This window comes from Bufo bufo, chromosome 6 (genome assembly GCF_905171765.1).
Source record: "Bufo bufo chromosome 6, aBufBuf1.1, whole genome shotgun sequence".
NCBI classification, from domain to species: Eukaryota; Metazoa; Chordata; class Amphibia; order Anura; family Bufonidae; genus Bufo; species Bufo bufo.
Window position 1 is genome coordinate 120,483,147 of NC_053394.1, and position 21,748 is coordinate 120,504,894.

General features: G+C 42.9%; 1 protein-coding gene and 1 long non-coding RNA gene across 2 annotated transcripts in view; one reads left to right on the forward strand and one right to left on the reverse strand.

The window, feature by feature from the left end:
- LOC121003486 overlaps positions 1-12,737 on the reverse strand; it is a 31,025-nt gene extending 18,288 nt beyond the window's left edge. Inside the window, exons 1-2 of the long non-coding RNA XR_005779485.1 lie at positions 12,725-12,737; positions 9,859-9,869 (exon numbers count right to left, since the gene is read on the reverse strand). This is a non-coding gene — a long non-coding RNA (uncharacterized LOC121003486). The remainder of the gene's footprint in view (positions 1-9,858; positions 9,870-12,724) is intronic.
- Positions 8,449-21,748, forward strand: part of JPH2 (junctophilin 2) — a 133,730-nt gene continuing 120,430 nt past the window's right edge. Inside the window, exons 1-2 of the mRNA XM_040435370.1 lie at positions 8,449-9,353; positions 14,253-15,033. Of these exons, the coding sequence (XP_040291304.1) occupies positions 8,975-9,353; positions 14,253-15,033 (1,160 nt within the window). The 5' untranslated portion in view covers positions 8,449-8,974. The remainder of the gene's footprint in view (positions 9,354-14,252; positions 15,034-21,748) is intronic.

Consider the following 21,748-nt stretch of genomic DNA (forward strand, 5'->3'; position numbering starts at 1 on the left):
TGTTATAAGGGGAAATAATAATGATCGGGTCCCCATCCCGATCGTCACCTAGCAACCGTGCGTGAAAATCGCACCGCATCCGCACTTGCTTGCGGATGCTTGCGATTTCACGCAACCCCATTCATTTCTATGGGGCCTGCGTTATGTGAAACACGCACAAAGAGGAGCATGCTGCGATTTTCACGCAACGCACAAGTGATGCGTGAAAATCCCCGCTCGTGTGCACAGCCCCATAGAAATGAATGGGTCAGGATTCAGTGCGGGTGCAATGCGTTCACCTCAAGCATCGCACCCGCGCGGAAAACTCGCTCGTGTGAAAGGGTCCTTAGGGTATCGAACTTTCGACCAGGATCGATACAATACCAGGATTTGCTTTTTTTCTATACTAGGTTGCGCTACTTCGCTGCTTAGTATCTTTTCTCATTACAGAACATGACGGGCCGCGCTCAGAGCGGGTCTGGTGGCGGTCTGATCTGAGGAGAAATCTGTGTCTGATACAGAGGTCTGATGGAACTTTGGCATTTAGTCTGAGGTCTGATGGAGCCTGGGGGTCTGATCTGAGGTTGGATGAGGTTTTCTTATTTTCCTCCTCTATAGGTGCGCCTTCTGGTCTGGTGCATCTTATGGAGCGAAAAATACAGTACCTGTCATCATGTATGATATGCCATGTTGAATATGTAATATGTGATATGTTACATATTGCTGTGCAGGTCTTATACTACTGGGATATGCTAGCTGGGGGACCACTAGGAGGGAAAAACACCCTGTATGCACAGTTCCTAGACTGTTTGTCTACCAAACTGAGGCATGATGAGAGTGGCAATTTGATTCATAATATGATTTAGGGTCTGCCTTTTCCAAAAACAGCGCCACTTTTTGTCTACTTGAACAGGACTGAACTGGATACCAGACATATCCTGTAATCAAAAAGGGTGCTGTCTTTGGAAAAGAACTCCTATGACCCCTTACATTTAGGAATCCTTACACCATCAACATAGTGACTGAAATTGAAGAGACAGTTCTTGCAGTTGTCACAGGTTCTATCACTTTACATCCCAGTTGTACCATAATCTGCTTCTAAATAGAGAAGACTGTAAAAAGTTTATTTTGTAGTAAAATAGATGGACGGACGAGGGACTGAATCAGTGGTCTGCTATTTCAGGAATCTTATTTCATAAATAAATTTTTTTTTTTAAATAAGTTGGGTTAAAAGATGATAGTTGCCGTATGAACACTCTGCTACCCCATGAAATTTAAAGGGGTTGTTCACACTTTAGACAATCCCTACATCTAAGAAGGATCCCTTGAACCACACAGTATCCCACCTGTTTGGACCCTACTGATCAGCTGTAATCAGTGCGAAACCTGGCAGTAACTTAGCAATTTTCCTGCAGTGCCCCTACAGGGGAAATGGCGCATTACACGGTGCCAATTAAAATCTTTGTATCTTCATTCTGGCCAATAAATGAGGACCCTGAATGGAGCACTTCTCCCCCCAAGTATTAAGGCTATTTTCACACTAGCGTTTTTGCTGGATCCGGCAGGGCTCAGCAAAAATGCTTCCGTTACTGATAATACAACCGTCTGCATCCGTTATGAATGGATCCAGTTGTATTATCTTTAACATAGCAATGACGGATCCGTCATGAACTCCATTGAAAGTCAATGGGGAGCTGATCCGTTTTCTTTTGTGTCCGAGAAAACGGAGCCGTCCCCATTGACTTGCATTGTGGATCATGCCAGATCCGTTTTGTTCCGCATCCCATGACAGAAAAAGAAACGCAGCTTGCTGCGGTTTGCTCTCCGGTATGGGAACGCAACCAAAAGAAATGGAATTCATTTTTGAGCATTCTGTTCTGTTCAGTTACATTTTGTCCACATTGACAATGAATGGGGACAAAACAGAAGCGTTTTTCTCCAGTATTGAGATCCTATGACGGAACTCAATACCGGAAAGTATAGTGTGAAAGTAGCCTAACTCAGAATTATCCAGTAGCTTATATGAGGTATAGCAGGTAATTGCATTGCAAGTTGCTATTAGTGTTCTGATTTTTAGACAGAAAAATATCTCAAAGGGGCTTTCCAGAACTTAGATATTGATGACCTATTCCCAGAATAAATAATCGCGATCAGACCAGTCTGAAATCTGGTCCCCCCACTGATCAGCTGTTTTGGACAGTCACTTGCGCTGGAAACTATGCTGTACAGTGGATGGAGTCGGAAGCAGAAGACTAGGTGCACTGTGAATGTAGCTGAGCTGCACTGTGCAGACGGCTGAAACTATAGTTTCTAGCACTGACTGCTGCCCTAAATAGCTAAGTGGTATGGGTGCTTGGTGTCGGACACCCATTGATCTCATATTGAAGACCTATCTTGCGGATAGGTCAATACTGTATTTAAGTCCTAGAAAACCCTTTTAAGTGTAGATCCTGATGGTTCCATTTTCTGAATGGTTTTCTAAACTGGACAAGCACTTTAAGTTGCAGCCAGGGTATAATATACTAAGACCTGAGGCATCTGCCAATACATTTTCATGACACCACAGAGGCCTGTGGCCCAATTTGCAACTTTTTAAGGTCAATACATAAAGGGAATCAACAAGGTAAAAGAGGAGAGAATATTTAAAAGAAGAAAAACTGCTACAAGAGGACATAGTTTTAAATTAGAGGGGCAAAGGTTTAAAAGTAATATCAGGAAGTATTACTTTACTGAGAGAGTAGTGGATGCATGGAATAGCCTTCCTGCAGAAGTGGTAGCTGCAAATACAGTGAAGGAGTTTAAGCATGCATGGGATAGGCATAAGGCCATCCTTCATATAAGATAGGGCCAGGGGCTATCCAGAGTATTCAGTATATTTGGCAGACTAGATGGGCCAAATGGTTCTTATCTGCCGACACATTCTATGTTTCTATGTTTCTAAGTGATCCAAAAAAGGTACAAGCGTTTGCCCTGAGTGAAAAATCTCAAAAATGATTATAGATTATCATACATAGTACAGGCCAGTCAGATGTACTGTCCATGGAGTGGTCTTCATCAGGAGCGGATTGGCCACAGACCTTATAGGGAAATTTCCCGGAGGGCCGATGCCCAGAGGGCCGCCTTGGCCCTCCTCATGGCCGGTCAGTGGAAGTTTTTGGGGATGTATTTTGTACTGCTGGCAGTATTTTGTGATGGACTGTGGTATTTGGCTCTGCTGAGGTGGTATAATGTGCCACAATATGGTATTGCTGGCTCTGCCTTCCATCAATGTGGACCCAACTACAAAACTGGGCCACTTTTAGTATTTTTTCCAGGGCCACTTTAAGTTCTCAGTCCACCTCTGGTCTTCGTGGCTGATTATATCTATGTAATAGGAGGGTCAGCCATATACAGTCAGGTCCATAAATATTGGGACATCGACACAATTGTAAATTTTTTGGCTATATACACCACCACAATGGATATGAAATGAAACGAACAAGATGTGCTTTAACTGCAGACTGTCAGCTTTAATTTGAGGGTATTTACATCCAAATCAGATGAACGGTGTAGGAATTACAACAGTTTTCATATGTTCCTCCCACTTGTTAAGGAACCAAAAGTAATGGGACAATTGGCTTCTCAGCTGTTCCATGGCCGGGTGTGTGTTATTCCCTCATTATCCCAATTACAATGAGCAGATAAAAGGTCCAGAGTTCATTTCAAGTGTGCTATTTGCATTTGGAATCTGTTGCTGTCAACTCTCAAGATGAGATCCAAAGAGCTGTCTCTATCAGTGAAGCAAGCCATCATTAGGCAGAAAAAACACAACAAACCCATCAGAGAGATAGCAAAAACATTAGGCGTGGCCAAAACAACTGTTTGTAACATTCTTAAAAAGAAGGAACGCACCGGTGAGCTCAGCAACACCGAAAGACCCGGAAGACTGCGGAAAACAACTGTGGTGGATGACCGAAAAATTATTTCCCTGGTGAAGAAAACACCATTCACAACAGTTGGCCAGATCAAGAACACTCTCCAGGAGGTAGGTGTATGTGTGTCAAAGTCAACAATCAAGAGAAGACTTCACCAGAGTGAATACAGAAGGTTCACCACAGGATGTAAACCATTGGTGAGCCTCAAAAACAGGAAGGCAAGATTAGAGTTTGCCAAACAACATCTAAAAAAGCCTTCACAGTTCTGGAACAACATCCTATGGACAGATGAGACCAAGATCAACTTGTACAGAGTGATGGGAAGAGAAGAGTACGGAGAAGGAAAGGAACTGCTCATGATCCTAAGCATACCACCTCATCAGTGAAGTGTGGTGATGGTAGTGTCATGGCGTGGGCATGTATGGCTGCCAATTGAACTGGTTCTCTTGTATTTATTGATGATTAACCCCTTATTAACCCCTGATCACCCCATATAGACTCCCTGATCACCCCCTGTCATTGATATCACCCCCCTGTAAGGCTCCATTCAGACGTCCGTATGTGTTTTGCGGATCCGCAAAACACGGACACCGCAAATCCGCAAAACATGGACACCGGCAATGTGTTTTCCGCATTTTGCGGATCCGCACATTGCCAGAACTACATAGAAAATGCCTTTTCTTGTCCGCAATTGCGGACAAGAATAGGCCATGTTCTATAGGCTTTACAAAAAACGCAGTGTTTGCCCGATCAGGCCTGATCTTGTGCGCACACTTGCGTTCAGTCCGCCCCACCGCAGTGATAGAATTTTTTTTTTTTCTGATCACTGCAAAAACACCGTAAAATCGCTGCGGCGCTATAAAGATCACTTTTGAGAGGCATGGCGAGTTAATAGATGATTTTGTTTTTGGCACAAGTTAGCGGAAATGTTTTTTTTTTTTTTTTTGTTTTTTTTTTCTTACAAAGTCTCATATTCCACTAACTTGTGACAAAAAATAAAAATCTCACATGAACTTACCATACCCCTCACAGAATCCAAATGCGTAATTTTTTTTAGACATTTACAGTACAGACCAAAAGTTTGGACACACCTTCTCATTCAAAGAGTTTTCTTTATTTTCATGACTATGAAGGCATCAAAACTATGAATTAACACATGTGGAATTATATACATAACAAACAAGTGTGAAACAACTGAAAATATGTCATATTCTAGGTTCAAAGTAGCCACCTTTTGCTTTGATTACTGCTTTGCACACTCTTGGCATTCTCTTGATGAGCTTCAAGAGGTAGTCCCCTGAAATGGTCTTCCAACAGTCTTGAAGGAGTTCCCAGAGATGCTTACCACTTGTTGGCCCTTTTGCCTTCACTCTGCGGTCCAGCTCACCCCAAACCATCTCGATTGGGTTCAGGTCCGGTGACTGTGGAGGCCAGGTCATCTGGCGCAGCACCCCATCACTCTCCTTCATGGTCAAATAGCCCTTACTTTCAAAGTTTTCCCAATTTTTCGGCTGACTGACTGACCTTCATTTCTTAAAGTAATGATGGCCACTCGTTTTTCTTTACTTAGCTGTTTTTTTCTTGCCATAATACAAATTCTAACAGTCTATTCAGTAGGACTATCAGCTGTGTATCCACCTGACTTCTCCTCAACGCAACTGATGGTCCCAACCCCATTTATAAGGCAAGAAATCCCACTTATTAAACCTGACAGGGCACACCTGTGAAGTGAAAACCATTTCAGGGGACTACCTCTTGAAGCTCATCAAGAGAATGCCAAGAGTGTGCAAAGCAGTAATCCAAGCAAAAGGTGGCTACTTTGAAGAACCTAGAATATGACATATTTTCAGTTGTTTCACACTTGTTTGTTATGTATATAATTCCACATGTGTTAATTCATAGTTTTGATGCCTTCAGTGTGAATCTACAATTTTCATAGTCATGAAAATAAAGAAAACTCTTTGAATGAGAAGGTGTGTCCAAACTTTTGGTCTGTACTGTATATTCCAGACTTCTATTGTCACGCTTTAGGGCCCCTAAAATGCCAGGGCAGTATAAATACCCCACATGTGACCCCATTTTGGAAAGAAGACACCCCAAGGTATTTCGTGAGGGGCATGGTGAGTTCATGTAAAATTTTATTTTTTGTCACAAGTTAGTGGAATATGAGACTTTGTAAGAGAAAAAAATAAATAAAAATAAATCATTTTCCGCTAACTTGTGCCAAAAAAAGATATTCTAGGAACTCGCCATGCCCCTCACGGAATACCTTAGGGTGTCTTATTTCCAAAATGGGGTCACTTGTGGGGTATTTATACTGCCCTGGTATTTTAGGGGCCCTAAAGCGTGAGAAGTAGTTTGGAATCCAAATGTGTAAAAAATGCCCTGTGAAATCCTAAAAGTACTCATTGGAATTTGGGCCCCTTTGCGCACCTAGGCTGCAAAAAAGTGTCACACGTGGTATCGCCGTACTCAGGAGAAGTAGGGAAATGTGTTTTGAGGTGTATTTTTACATATACCCATGCTGGGTGAGAGAAATATCTCTTAAAAATTTTTATACAAAGTTGTCAATTTACAGAGATATTTCTTTCACCCAGCATGGGTATATGTAAAAATACACCCCAAAACACATTGCCCTACTTCTCCTGAGTACGGCGATACCACATGTGTGACACTTTTTTGCAGCCTAGGTGCGCAAAGGGGCCAAAAGTCCAATGAGTACCTTTAGGCTTTACAGGGTTGCTCACAATTTAGCCCCACCCAAAATGCCAGAACAGTAAACAAACCCCACAAATGACCCCCTTTCGGAAAGTAGACACCCCAAGGTATTCGCTGAGGGGCATGTTGAGTCCATAAAAGATTGAACTTTTTGTCATAAGTTAGCGGAAAGGGAGACTTTGTGAGAAAAAATAAATAAAAATCAATTTCCGCTAACTTGTGCCAAAAAAAAAAAAACTTCTATGAATTGCCATGCCCCTCACGGAATACCTTGGGGTGTCTTCTTTCCAAAATGGGGTCACATGTGGGGTATTTATACTGACCTGGCAGTTTAGGGGCCCTAAAGCGTGATAAGAAGTCTGGAATCCAAATGCCTAAAAATGCCCTCCTAAAAGGTACTCATTGGAATTTGGGCCCCTTTGCGCACCTAGGCTGCAAAAAAGTGTCACACATGTGGTATCGCCGTACTCAGGAGAGATAGGGCAATGTGTTTTGGGGTGTTTTGGGGTGTATTTTTACATATACCCATACTGTGTGTGAGAAATATCTCTGTAAAATGACAACTTTGTATAAAAAAATGGGAAAAGTGACTGCATGGAAGATCCAATTACCCAATGACCAAACCGGGTCAGCACCTTTACACAGGCAAATTATCGCTAACGAGTGTTCGTTCAAATGCTTGTTAGCAATCATTTGCCAAATGTTTGGGCACTGTGGAACTACACGGCCTCTGTACAGGCTCTACAAAGCAGTGAATGCTTAGGTATACAGTCCATACACACAGAATCCGATGCACCATATGTCATGTATCATATCCCTGAGTGAAATGAGATACATATGGAAGTACAGCAGAATGCCTCTGCTGGAGATCTACTACAGCTCCATACAATAATATCTACATAGAAATATTTTGTTTATTTTAGTTGGCATCGTATTTGTTTTAAAGAGGTTGTCCCGTCTTGCCGTTTCCAAGCTATGCCATTCCCGAAACTCGGGAATTACAAAAACCGCATAATTTGCTGTGCTTTACTCTTTGCGTTGTTGCCGCAAAGTGAGTTGCAGAAACAGCAGAGCGCCGGCCACTCGGCCATTTGCGTAATTCCACCTCTCCTGGGCATTGCTTAGTCCCATTTTGGCCATGAAAACGGCAAGCTAGAACAACCCCTTTAACTCATCTTTTTTGTTAATATAGTATTTAGGCTAGGTTCACGTCTCTGGTGCTGTTCTGTCCACCATAACAGAAACCCCACAAGCTCATTATAGTCAATAGTCCATTGGACACCAATGGTGTTCGTCCTCTGCCAGATGCGGCTCTTCTACTTTTTTCCCCCTGTTTTTCTGTTCCTACATTGGAACAGTAAGGTAAAAAATGTGCTGCTGATGTGAAGCTAGCCTCGTTGTATTAATTGTCGTTGTTTTCGTTGTTTTATTTATATGAATTGCCTGATTTTGTATTTTGGTCATTTGTATTGCAGTAATTCAGTTTTTTTTTTAGAATATATCTCATTGCTATGTTTTTCTGTTGTTTTATTCATATTAATTTGTTTTGTTAATTCCTATTACAGTTTTTTATTAGCTTGCATGTTATAACAGTTATATTATTATTTGTTGTATTCTTTTGCAAATTATTATATTGAGTTTTTTATTTAGTAACCATTCACTTGTAAGACTATGATCCAGTAAGTCTTCTTCAGTGTAGCTCAAGTGTCACATACACATGGCATGAAAAATTCCCAATCGGCCAGCAGTTCTATTTTGAGTCCCCCTCCTTTTCTTAGCAGGCCGCCCCTCTTCTCCACTAGTTCTGCACTGCTCTGAGAAGTAGCCATTGAGCAGAGCTGCGATTGGGGTTTATTTTTGGAACAGCTGGGATGCAATAGCCTTGTTAGGTCTGTTCTAGCATTCACTCATCTGCAGCCCTCACACACTGTGAGCCTGGGACTTTGCCCTGCTCCTGCCTGGGCAGAAAGAGGGAGCTTTGCTGCTAAAGGGGAGGGCAGGTTCATATCCAGGACCACCAGGATGATATCATGATCAATAAGAGCCAAATAATGCATGGATATGGACGGACTGCAGGGCAATTTAACCCTTTCCAAACTTTGACACAACTCAGGCTGAAGATAACCAAACAGATTCCTCACCTCTACATTGTGAGAACTAGCACAAGATTTCCAGCTACTATCCTGTACAAGGCTTATTAAAACCCCTGTGCTGTACTTATGAGGAGATTATTTCCAATCTCATGCCATCCACAGTTATATATTATTTAGATTCACCTTAATATAATATTTATTTAATAAAAAAAAATTTTTTTAGTTTATCCCTACTGATTCAATTTTTTTTTTCGGGAAGCAGAAGATACAATGAGTGGTGGTCGCTTTGACTTTGACGATGGAGGAGCTTACTGTGGTGGGTGGGAAGGTGGGAAAGCCCATGGTCACGGAATCTGCACAGGGCCGAAAGGCCAGGGCGAATACTCTGGCTCTTGGAATTATGGATTCGAAGTGGTAGGGATCTACACCTGGCCCAGTGGTAATACCTATGAAGGATATTGGTCGCAAGGAAAAAGACACGGCTTAGGCATTGAAACCAAAGGACACTGGGTGTACAAGGGTGAATGGACTCATGGATTTAAAGGAAGGTATGGAGTCCGTCAGAGTATGACCAGTGGAGCCAAGTACGAAGGAACATGGCAGAGTGGACTACAAGATGGATATGGTACTGAAACATATGCGGATGGAGGTAAGCTACGGTGTATTTCTGTATTAAAAATGAGTAACCTGTGCAAGATGGGAGAGCGGGTCTATAGATTCCAGTATGTCACTCCAGAAACATATACGCTAATTATCCCAACCTTCCCATTTAATGTGTTATACATGCTAATATATAGTAAGTGACTAAGCACAAGAGAACAAAACCTCTATGCTACAGGTGGAGATGTACAGATGGTTACAAATACAGCTCATAGTTGGCCATTGTCAGGCAACTCCATAGACACAACTGCCTCTTTCTGGAGGCTGCAGAAGCTGGACAAGTTCTCATTATCTATTCAAGCTTGGAAAGTAAGAACATGAAATTATGTTAAAGGGAGTGTTCTTTTGGTTACACTTTGACCTCTGATGCATAATATGAATGGAGACTCAAACATGGGTAATATGTGACCAAAAAGATAAAGTATCCACTGACCATCAGACTTGGGAATGTTCATTTACTTCAATATGTCACCATATAATCATCAAAACCTAACATTTTTGACAACTAAACTAGATAACTTGTACTTTTCCAGCACTTGGCATAATTGTCTCTGTACATTCAATGATAGTTATGCTGTTCCGTGTACTCTTTAGGAATTTCCAAGCATAGGGCATGACTGCAGTGAGAACCGTTTGACAAGCAATCTGTGGTTCTCCATTTGTTGTCAAACTACAACTACCAGCATGCCCTGACAGCCACACACTATCAGATCATGCTGGGAATTGTAATTCACAACAGCTGAATAGCTCCAGGTTGAAGACTCTAGACTGTTTTCCAAAAACTTTTATGATCTATGATGGGTCCATGCACCAAAATTACCAGAGTTCAGAATAAACTGCAATTGATCATGACTTGCTCTCTAGTACCATGACTTGCTCTTCAGGTTTTGGAGCTGCGCATGCTTAGTGTTCATACAGATAGAAGTCCTTATGACTGGAGCCATACAAGCAGAAGACATTTGTGGTTATCTCCAGGTAGTGGTGATTGCTTGTGTTCTGGTGGACCCAACATACTGGAGAGACAATGGTTGGTACCTTATGGTATACCTATTTGTGTTCTTCAGTTAGTGCTAATAAATCCTCAATATTTAGATGGCAAATGAAACAGAAATTCCAGTTAGAAGCAGCCAAAGTCAGTATGAGGTGGTTGTGGAGCTAAGAGCTACACTAGGACCTTTGATATCCATTTACTTTAAAATAAGAATAGCAAACTAGTTTTAGAACAGCATAGAAAATCAGTTATGGTTGGTAAGACTTCTGATCCTCTTCAAACCCTCAAAGCTTCAACCATCATCTGGAAGGATCAGGCTCAACGCATGGAAATTCTTGAAGATATGTATTAATCTTATAATGCAAGTGAGCTATATGTCATGTGCAACGCTGGTCGTCTTCTCTTTGAGACAAATATGTTGACATTATTGGGACGATCCATAAACTGGAATTCACACTGGTTCCTAAAACGAAGGGTGTACAGTCAGATTTCTGCATCTATGAATAAAGCTGACTGTGCTTACATTGAAATCTATGGAATGGTAATGCATCATTGGCTCCCCTCATGTACATTTTCAAGTAAGGCCTATTGAAGCTTAAGGGGAATACTGATACCACCTCAGGTGAATGATGGGGCCTTGGATTTCAAACTTGATGCAAAGACTTTCCTTCTTCCAGAAGGTCCACATCAGGCACATTGTGTAGTTCAATATTGCTGATCACTAATGGTACGTTGTTGACGCTTCTAATTGCAAACTACTGTACTTGTAACCCAATGTTATTACACCAGTAACCCTGTCTGATCACATTTCAACACATGCTGGTGCCAATTGGCAATACGGGCCCTTTCAAACAGGTACTTACCGTGGTCCCACATCATGTCTGAGGACAGAGACCCAACCTTCATGCAGGAGATGTACTGTAACTTGAAGCTCCAGGTTCTTGATGCAAAAAATACGGTCCCCGCCAATAAAACATCACATCATATTTTCTTATATGGCAGAGTGGCCACGTCAAGCACCAGGGCCAGGGTGGGACTGGAACTTCGGCATTCACTATACTGTAGCTATAGCTCTTCTTCAAGCAGGCCATTTGATTAGTCTCGATGTGCTCCCATTGAGATTCCCAGCATAAGTCAAGTAGTAGTTGCTAGACAACTGAAGAGCTACAAGTACAGGCCTCTAAAATATACAGTATATACAGAGATATACAGCTGATTAAGTGAATATGTTATAATGAAGTGAATATGACCCATCCTTCTTATACATAGAACATATTTCACATTAGCTTTACAGTCAGTCAACAGAACTATCATATCACTGCTCTGACTATTTAACAGATCAGTTGATCCGAAATTCGCTGGTTCAGCATTATAAATTGAGTGGCCAGTAGGATATAATTTCTACTGCTATGTGTTACAGTATGGAGTGTAGGAACATGATATGTCTGGAGTACTAAGCTTAGTTCTCACACCCTATATTTATAATGTGTAATATTAAGTGTATGGAGTATGGTCTTCTGCTACTTCTTCATGGACATGATAACCACAGTGAAGTATGTTCGTGTCTGATGGACTTTTGACCTCAGCTAAATTTGGGACAATGGCCCTAGTGTATAATAGAAAAATTCTCTATACAATTGTGGTCAGCCCCAGAGCTGAGGAATAAGTGGCGCGTTATTTTTGAATAAAGGATGCTTGAAAAATATGGAGGAGGAATGAAGGCGAGATTGTTCTCGGAGCTCACACTGATTGGCTACAAGCTGTGAATGTCTCATTGTGTATGAACGTGTTTCAGGATTACTTGAGATATGGGAGCGTTGTTATGATCATTAATAGTAATTGTAACTATTATTATTATGCAGTTGTCATTCAACATTTCAGTCTACACAACTCCTACTACTCCTATACTACTACTGCTCCTATATTACTTCTGCTACTACCATCCCCACTACTATTACTACCACCACTACTCCTATACTTCTACTGTTCCTGTATTACCACTGCTACTACCATCCCCACTACTATTACTACCACCACTACTCCTAAACTACTACTGCTCCTGTATTACTTCTGCTACTACCATCCCCACTACTATTACTACCACCACTACTCCTATACTTCTACTGTTCCTGTATTACCACTGCTACTACCATCCCCACTACTATTACTACCACCACTACTCCTAAACTACTACTGCTCCTGTATTACTTCTGCTACTACCATCCCCACTACTATTACTACCACCACTACTCCTATACTTCTACTGTTCCTATATTACCACTGCTACTACCATCCCCACTACTATTGCTACCACCACTACTCCTATACTACTACTGCCACCATCATTACTACTATACTACTACTACTACTACCATCCAACCTAATACTACTACTGCCACCACCACTACTCCTATACTACTACTGCCACCACTACTCCTATACTACTACTGCTCCTGTATTACCACTGCTACTACCACCACCACTACTCCTATATGACTACTGCTCCTATATAACTACTGCTACCACTATCCTTACTACAACTACCACTACTACTCCTATACTACTACTGCCACCACTACTCCTATACTACTACTGCTACCACTACTACTCCTATACTAATACTGCTCCTATATTACCACCGCTACTACCATCCCCACTGCTACTACTACCACTACTCCTATACTACTACTGCTCCTGTATTACCACTGCTACTACCATCCCCACTACTACTACTACTACCACCACTACTGCTCCTGTATTACCACTGCTACTACCACCACCACTACTCCTATATGACTACTGCTCCTATATAACTACTGCTACCACCATCCTTACTACAACTACCACTACTACTACTACTCCTATACTACTACTACCACCACTAATCCTATACTACTATTGCCACCACTACTCCTATACTACTACTGCTCCTGTATTACCACTGCTACCACCATCCTCACTCCTCCTCCTATACTACTACTCCTATACTACTACTGCTCCTGTATTACCACTGCTACTACCACCCCCACTGCTAATACCACCATCACTACTCCTATATGACAACTGCTCTTGTATAACTACTGCTACCACCATCCTCACTACTACTACTGCCACCACTACTCCTGTAATACTATTGCTCCTGTATAATCACTGCTACTACCATCCCCACTACTACCACTACTACTACTGTTCTACTATTTCTCCTTCTCTTCCACTGCTGCTACTATTCCCACTACTACTACTACCACCACCACCACTACTCCTTTACTACTATTGTGGTCATTACTCCTAAAATACTACCACATTTGGGTCTTGCTTCTAATGTTGGTATCCTGCACTGAGAATAGAGTGTACAGTGCATGTTGACCCCCACCTTGTTGGGAGGGGAAGTAGGACAATCAACCCCATAGCTGTCACAAGAACTACTGTTGCTAACATTCACTGTTCTGAATACACTATGTCATGGATGGAATAGGTGTTTAGTCAATCGGGTTGTATCCAATATCTCAAAATTGAAGCTGTCACTAATCTGATTCATAATTAGTTTATTGTTCAAATAAGGTAAAGTTATTTCTTTTGAATGATGGTTGGTGGTCACACTATGTGGATGCACAGCCATGCTCAGGCTCTGCATCCTCATAGGAAACAGGGTAACGTGTCCTTAATTACTACATAACATATTAGATCAATGCAGTTCTAGCTATGGGCTTCTGTGACTTCAAGGTGTTCTCCCTAAAATAATTTCTCCCTAAAAGTCCTGACACACTAACCATGGCCAACTTATCATAGCTAGCCAAGTTAATATGATGGAATCAGACATGTAAGTTCTTGAGCATGTAATAGCTATTTCAGAGGGAAAAGAGGTTAAAATTCCTATTTTTGTCTTTTTGTCTTCAGGCACCTACCAGGGTCAGTTTGCAAATGGAATCAGAGAGGGCTATGGCATACGTCAAAGTGTGCCGTATGGAATGGCTGCAGTTGTTCGAAATCCTTTGCGCACCTCCCTAACGTCGCTTCGTAGTGAGCACAGCAATGGAACACTGGCCCAACACGACGCCATGTCAGCTTCTCCAGATAACATAGTGTCTCCAACTATTACAAGAGGTGGCTTTGCCCTTTCACTCTATGCAGATGCTGAAGCTCTCAAGGAGCAAAAGAAAGGCATTTTCAGAAGAGGTTCCCTACTAGGTAGGCTAAGGAAATCTGATTCTAAGACATCACTTTCATCTCAAAGAAGTAAACTAAGCTTCTTGAAGAGTGTTAGCGGTATGAGCTCTGGAGCTAGTGATGCCACATCTACTGTTAGTTTTGGTGATGGGACTGAACCAGAAGAATTTCCACCAGTTGAAGCTGACATTGACGCCACTACCACTGAGCTCTACATGGGTGAATGGAAGAAGGACAAGAGATCTGGTTTTGGAATCAGTGAGCGTTCCAGCGGGCTGAAGTATGAAGGAGAATGGTTGGACAACCTGAGACATGGCTACGGTTGTACCACCTTTACAGATGGCACAAAGGAGGAAGGAAAGTATAGAAACAACGTCTTCATTAAAGGAATGAAGAAGAGAGTTATCCCCCTAAAGAGTGCGAAGATCAGGCAGAAAGTAGACAGAAGTATTGAAGGAGCACAGAGAGCAGCTGCCATAGCACGACAGAAATCTGAGATTGCTGCATCCAGGTAAGATATGGAAGAAAATGCTACTTTTTTTTGCTTATATTCGTTTTGGAAATAGAAAATAAAACCAGAAATTTAAAGTGTGATCTACTTCGAATATGTACCCCAATACATTGGTTTGCCCTTATGATTGTTAACCAAGCATTCTTTAGAGCAGGGGTGCACAACCTTTTTCTGGTTGTTGACCACATTGTCAGCCTGAACCAATTTCAAGGGCCGAAAATAAACTTAAAGGGGTATTACCAACTAAAATACTATATTTATGGCATATTGAACATACAGTATACATCATAAATGTCTAGATACACTTATAGTGCTTCCATCTAATGGCCCCCCAGGACGCAGGTTGTGCACCCCTGCTTTAGAGCCACCATTCTTTTGATCCACCATGCTCACACATGATTGTCACAGCCCTGCCTCTATTATTAGGATTTACACTATTAGCATGAATAGTGACATGATCATGTTTCAGTCTTGCCCAATATATTTAAAGTGTGATCTACCTAAATATGTACCCCAGCTAGATTGGTTTACCCATATGATTGTCAACCGTTGGTTGAACTTGATGGACTAATGTATTTTTTCAAATGTATTAACTATGTATGTAACTATGTAACCAAGCATTCTTTAGCTCTACCATTCTTGTGCTCCACCATTGTTGTGTTCCACCATGCTCACATGTGGTTGTCACAGCCCTGCCTCTGTTATTAATATTTCTGAATAGTAGCAAGATCAAGTTTACCGTATTTTTCGCCCTATAAGACGCACCGGCCCATAAGACGCACCTAGGATTTTGGGGAGGAAAATAAGAAAAAAAAAATTTTTAACCAAAAGGTGTGCTTTTGGTGGGTTTGGAACTAATGGTGGTCTTTGGATGGCACTATTACTGGGGATCTGTGGATGGCACTATTATGGGGGATCTGTGAAGGACACTGTTATGGGGGGATCTGTGAAGGACACTGTTATGGGGGGATCTGTGAAGGACACTGTTATGGGGGGATCTGTGGATGACGCACTGTTATGGGGGGATCTGTGGATGACGCACTGTTATGGGGGGATCTGTGACGGACACTGTTATGGGGGGGATCTGTGAAGGATACTGTTACAGGGGGGATCTGTGGCTGACACTGTTATGGGGAATCTGTGGATGGCACTGTTATGGGGGATCTGTGGATGGCACTGTTATATATGTGCCATCCACAGACCCCCCACCCCATAACAGTGCCATCCACAGACCCCCCAGCCCATAACAGTGCCATCCACAGATGTCCCCCATAAAACTGTCATCAACAGATTTCCCCCCCACGCTCCAGTTCTGCAGTATACAAATATAAAATGATTAAACATGCCCCCTCACTCCTAATATTACCGTAGACACTAACAGCTTCTGTACAACGCAGGCAGGCAGGCCAGGTGGCCGGCGCGTCACTCACTGGCGTCACTTGCCTGCGCCGCCTGCTTCATTCATAAAGTAGGCGGCGCAGGCACGTGACATCAGGGAGTTACGCTGCCGCCCGCCCGGCCTGCCTGCATTCTACAGAAGCTGTTAGGCTGTATGGTAATATTAGGAGTGAGGGGGCATGTTTAATCACTTTTAATTGAATGAGACATTTTATATCTGTATACTGCAGCACTGGAGCGGCAGGGCGGGAGTACAGTGACTGCACCGGCCCCGCCGCAATTGCCGGCTCCCAGATCCTCCTCCCAGTCCCTCCCTGCTCGCTCATACGTCGCAGCCTGCAATGTAAAAATGTCAGCATTCGCTCCATAAGACGCAGGGGCATTTTCCCCCCATTTTTGGGGGGGAAAAAGTGCGTCTTATGGGGCTCTTGTCCAATATATACATAATTCAATGACCCCTTTCTAAGCAGTGGCATACTGGGTCGCCTTGGCTCCACCACAGGAGTTAAGACTAAGGTATCCACCGTCCATCTATACAGAACATAACTGTACATGTGCAGCCAGCCAGTCACAGGGGGAACACGTGAGGTTCACGGTGGACCGATGAGGGGCCAAATGATATAACACACAGTTCATCAGTTTACTCACGGTTAGCAGAAAGCCTCCCTGGGCTGGCAGCACAGTGTTGAGGTGGACAGCACAAAATCCTCCGGGGCACGCTCTGTGGTAGGAAGCATCAGCCAAGATGGTGGTTGAGGTGCCCTTGATGTTAAGGGTGCTTTGGGTGCTTGTTGCAGCTGAGTCCTTTGATGATTTTTGTTGTGACGCCAGTACCGTTAATGGTGGTACAACCATGGGTAGTAATAATGAGGTAGACAGTGGTAAGATGCAACTCACAACTTTTACTTTGGATGTCTTTCAGTTGCAGTAGTACAAATATGCAGTCTTTAGATGATACAGAGGTAATTCTGCAAATCCACTGTTTTAGGCTGTTTAGGTTTTTGTGGTTTTGGAGCAGTGGGTTAGGTGTACCTGGTTCCTTTAGATGCTTTGGATCCTATTCCTTGTCTTTCCCTACAAGCTAAATATTTTTTAGACAGGAAAACTCAACTGTCTCTCAGAAGTATGGTGTGGCTGCCTGAAGCTATAAAACCTCCACCATGCAAAGGTGTCTGTGGCCCTCAATAATGGCTCTTATCACCGATGAATTCCTAGGAATGCTTGTTTCTTTTCCAGGGAGGCAAACTCTTCTCCTACTGGTCAGGAATGCAAGTCTATAGTCCGGCCACAGAAGGAAAACGCTCTTCTGCGCCTCATATCTGAGTATCACCTCCTAGCGAAGTTGGCTCCACTCACCAATCTGTGTTGCAAAGTCTTCACTCTATCTTTCCTCCCACTAACTTGATCTGACTACCTCAGATCTGCTCACGTCTGAACTACATCCTGGTTTCAACTCCTCTCATCTTCCTCCTGGTCTCAACTGACTAACTAGGCCTGACCTAGATATATATAAGACCTAAGCTCTATCCCCATCTAGTGGTGGGATGTATAAATTACACCTAATAGGCCTGTTAACAGGGATTTTGCAGTTACAGAAATGCAAAATTATACATAACAACCTAGTGCTTATAATAAAGTAAAAAGTGCTTTTAAGCAGTGCCCACACACACACGTAGCGGGACGCTGCACATGTCGTTTGCCTCTTTAATTGAATTGTAACCTTTAAGCCTCATTCACACATCAGTGTTCGGTCAGTGATTTCCATCAGTGATTCTGAGCCAAAACCAGGTGCGGCTTAAATACGGAACAGGAGCAGATCTTTCCCTTATACCTTATCTCTGTAGAGGCTCCAGTCCTGGTTTTGGCTCTCGATCACTGATTGAAATCACTGACACTGACTGTGAGAATGAGGCTTTACTGCTCTCAATGTGCACTTGTGACATATTATCTACAGGTGAAACTCGAAAAATTTGAATATTGTGCAGAGTTCATTTATTTCAGTAATGCAACTTAAAAGGTGAGATAGACTCATTACATGCAAAGCGAAATATTTCAAGCCTTTATTTATTATTATTTGGATGATTATGGCTTACAGCTTATGAAAACCCCAAAGTCACAATTTTGAGGTACCCTTTGCTCAGGGGGTATGGATGAATTAGCGGACTAGTGTGACACTTTGAGCCTAGAATATTGAACATTTTCACAATATTCTAATTTTAAGTTGCATTAATGCAATTCCTTTTAAGTTGCATTACTGAAATAAATTATTTTTTCCACAATATTCAGATTTTTCGAGTTTGACCTGTATAAGGTCTAATAGGTTATTTGTGAATCATCCCATAAAAAGAGACCATAGTGACAAGTGATTGACTCCATTGGCAATCACTCAATTGGGTTGTATTAGGATGGACCTATTATTGTATTAGAACCTGAGTCCACCATCTCCCAGACACACACATACCTATAAGTATGTTTTTAGAGTGTGGGAGGAAACCAAAGTAACCAGAGGAAACCTTTAAAGGGGTTCTGCACTTTGTTTAAACTGATGATGTATCCTCTGGATAGATCATCAGCTTCTGATCGGTGGGGTCTGTTTGAGAAGGCTGCGGCGCTCCAGCAGCGCCGCGGCCTTCTCACTGTTTACCGCAGGCCCAGTGACGTCACGACTAGTATCACTGGCCTGGGCGGGGCTAAGCTTTATTCAAGTGAACAGAACTTAGCCCCGCCCAGGCCAGTTGATACTAGTCGTGATGTCACTGGGCCTGTGGTAAACAGTAAGAAGGCCGCGGCGCTGCTGCCTTCTCAAACAGCTGATCGTCGGGGGTCCCGGGAGTCGGACCCTTGCTGATCAGATGCTTATGATCTATCCAGAGGATAGATCTTCAGTTTAAACAAAGTGCAGAACCCCTTTAAACTGAACCTCCATAAAAATGTGCATTAGGGCTTAGAAGATTTGAAGCCACCAAAATGAGATCTATCACCGCTGGGTTAGAGCTTAGTACAGCAGGGAGTACCCTGATTACCTGGAATTCAACGTGGCAACATCTATGAGAAATTTATAAGTAATGAAAGGAAATTGCCCACATGATAGTCCAGATGTTTAGCTGGTCTGACATATGGAGAAGTAAAACATAGCAAATGGTGCAGGAATAAAGGAATCCTGGATTATCACAGATTCCTCCCAAGCCCAAGGAATACCCAATAATGAAGAAAATCCAAAAGACCAGCATTATGCTGGTCCCATGGATTGCCAGACCATTGGAATATGAAAATAACATGCTGCTGCAAAGATTAAGTTAATAAGGTAAGTAACTGTATAATGGCGCCACATAAACTCTGAGTTGTATGGAGACATAATATGTCACCAACACCAGTATTTGGGATCCTACTATATCTTCATATACTTCTGACTGCATATGGAGCCATTCAGAGTTGTTGTCACGGGGCGCCAAAGGCGCACTCAGTCTCCCATCAGCCGCAGACCTGCTGCTTAGCTTCGGGAGCAAGGATCTGTGTTTGGCCTCGGTCCCAGGGCGGCTTTGCTAGCTGGGAGGCTCCCTGCTCCTAGGTCTGCCTTGAGGCCGAGCTGATCACTCGGTGCGCGATTTGTCTGTCTGTCGGTCATGTGACGCTGGCCACGTCACATGACCCTCACTCCCCACTATAAATACAGGCAGCCTGCTGGCCACAGGTTGCCTGTTAATTTTAGGTATCTGGTGATTGTTTTGTTCCTGCATACTTACCTGATCCTGTGTTCCCTGACGATTTTCTGCCTGCTCCTCCTGTACTGCACATCTCTCTTGGTATCCTGACCCCGGCTTCCACCTGACGATTCTTTGCGGACTCCTGTTGTACTTCGTTTCTCTCCTGGTATTTGACCTCGGCTTTTCCTGACTATCCTATGCTCATTTCTTAGTACTGCGTAGCTCTCTAGGTATTGACCCGGTCCGTTCACGTTCCGTTATTTGTCTTGTCTGTCTTCCCAGCACGTATCCTAAGTTAGGGACTGCCGTCTAGTTGTCCCCTGTCATTAGGACTTGCGAGGCAAGTAGGCAGGGCCAGGGGTGAGGGTGGAGCGCAGTGGTCACTATCCTCCCCCCTGTGTGTAGTGTACGTGACCGTCACAGTTGTGTTTTCTGTCGAACTCAATGGCATGCTCTACCAAATGCTGTATTACTCTATATAATATATCTATTGTTTATTGTACGTGGTTGGCAATTGAACTCTCTATGGTGGCATGATGGTTGCCTATGGATCTATTATACAGAACCATAGGGACTCCATGTGCCACCATACCTTTTCTGCAATGTAAAGGTGAGTAGTAAGTCCTAATGCCTAAAGGGTCTGCAAGACCCATCTGATGCTCAAGTAGTGTACATGGCACCAGGCACTCGGGTCCAGAAGCTTCAAGTTACACATCTGGCTGTGTTCATGTGCTCTTAGTCTGGAAAGCTTAAAAAGAAAAAAAAAACAGGTGGACACTCAAGATCCTCTTGAAAATCAAAGTAATTGGAGATCAGGAAGTCTATGTGTAGAATGTGGCTGGTGGTTAAGTGGACACTTAGTATAAAGACGTTGATGGATGTGGATAGTGAAGACTTCCATAAAGCTGACAAAAAGCACAATACTCATTAAAAGGGGATTGCTGAGCATTTCTTCTAAAAAAGGCTACATGCACACGACAGTTGTGTGTTTTGCGGTCCGCAAATAGCGGATCCGCAAACACGGATGGCGTCCGTGTGCGTTCCGCAATTTGCGGAACAGCACGGACAGCCTTTAATATAACTGCCTATTCTTGTCCGCAAAGAGCAGACAAGAATAGGACAGGTTATATTTTTTTTTGCGAACCACGGAACGGAGCGACGGCTGTGGACAGCGGCTGCGGTTTGGACGCGGACAAAATATGTGCATGAGGCCAAACAGTGCTAAATCGGTCCACACATGTTGTGCCTTGAGTTGTAATTCAGACCCATTCACTTTAATGGTGCTGAGCTGCTATACCAGACATAACCAATGGACAGGTGCGGTGCTGTTTCTCGAAGAAAGCAGCCATATCCTTCTGTTTCTGTGTTCCTCAGGATGACTTGGTGGTATGTATGGTGGTATGTAAGGACATTTGTGGAGGATGTATTAGGTCAGGCACAAGTGAATACATTTATTTTAACTTCAGAGAAGTTTCCTTAGTGGGAATATTTGGCTGCAACACTTGTTCCACAGCAAGAACAAAACAGAGTGTTTCACTGGCTGATGAAGAACAGATCACGTTTGCTCCTTGTTAAAGCGACTCTAGCTCTTTATTCTTCAGAATGGGGCCTCC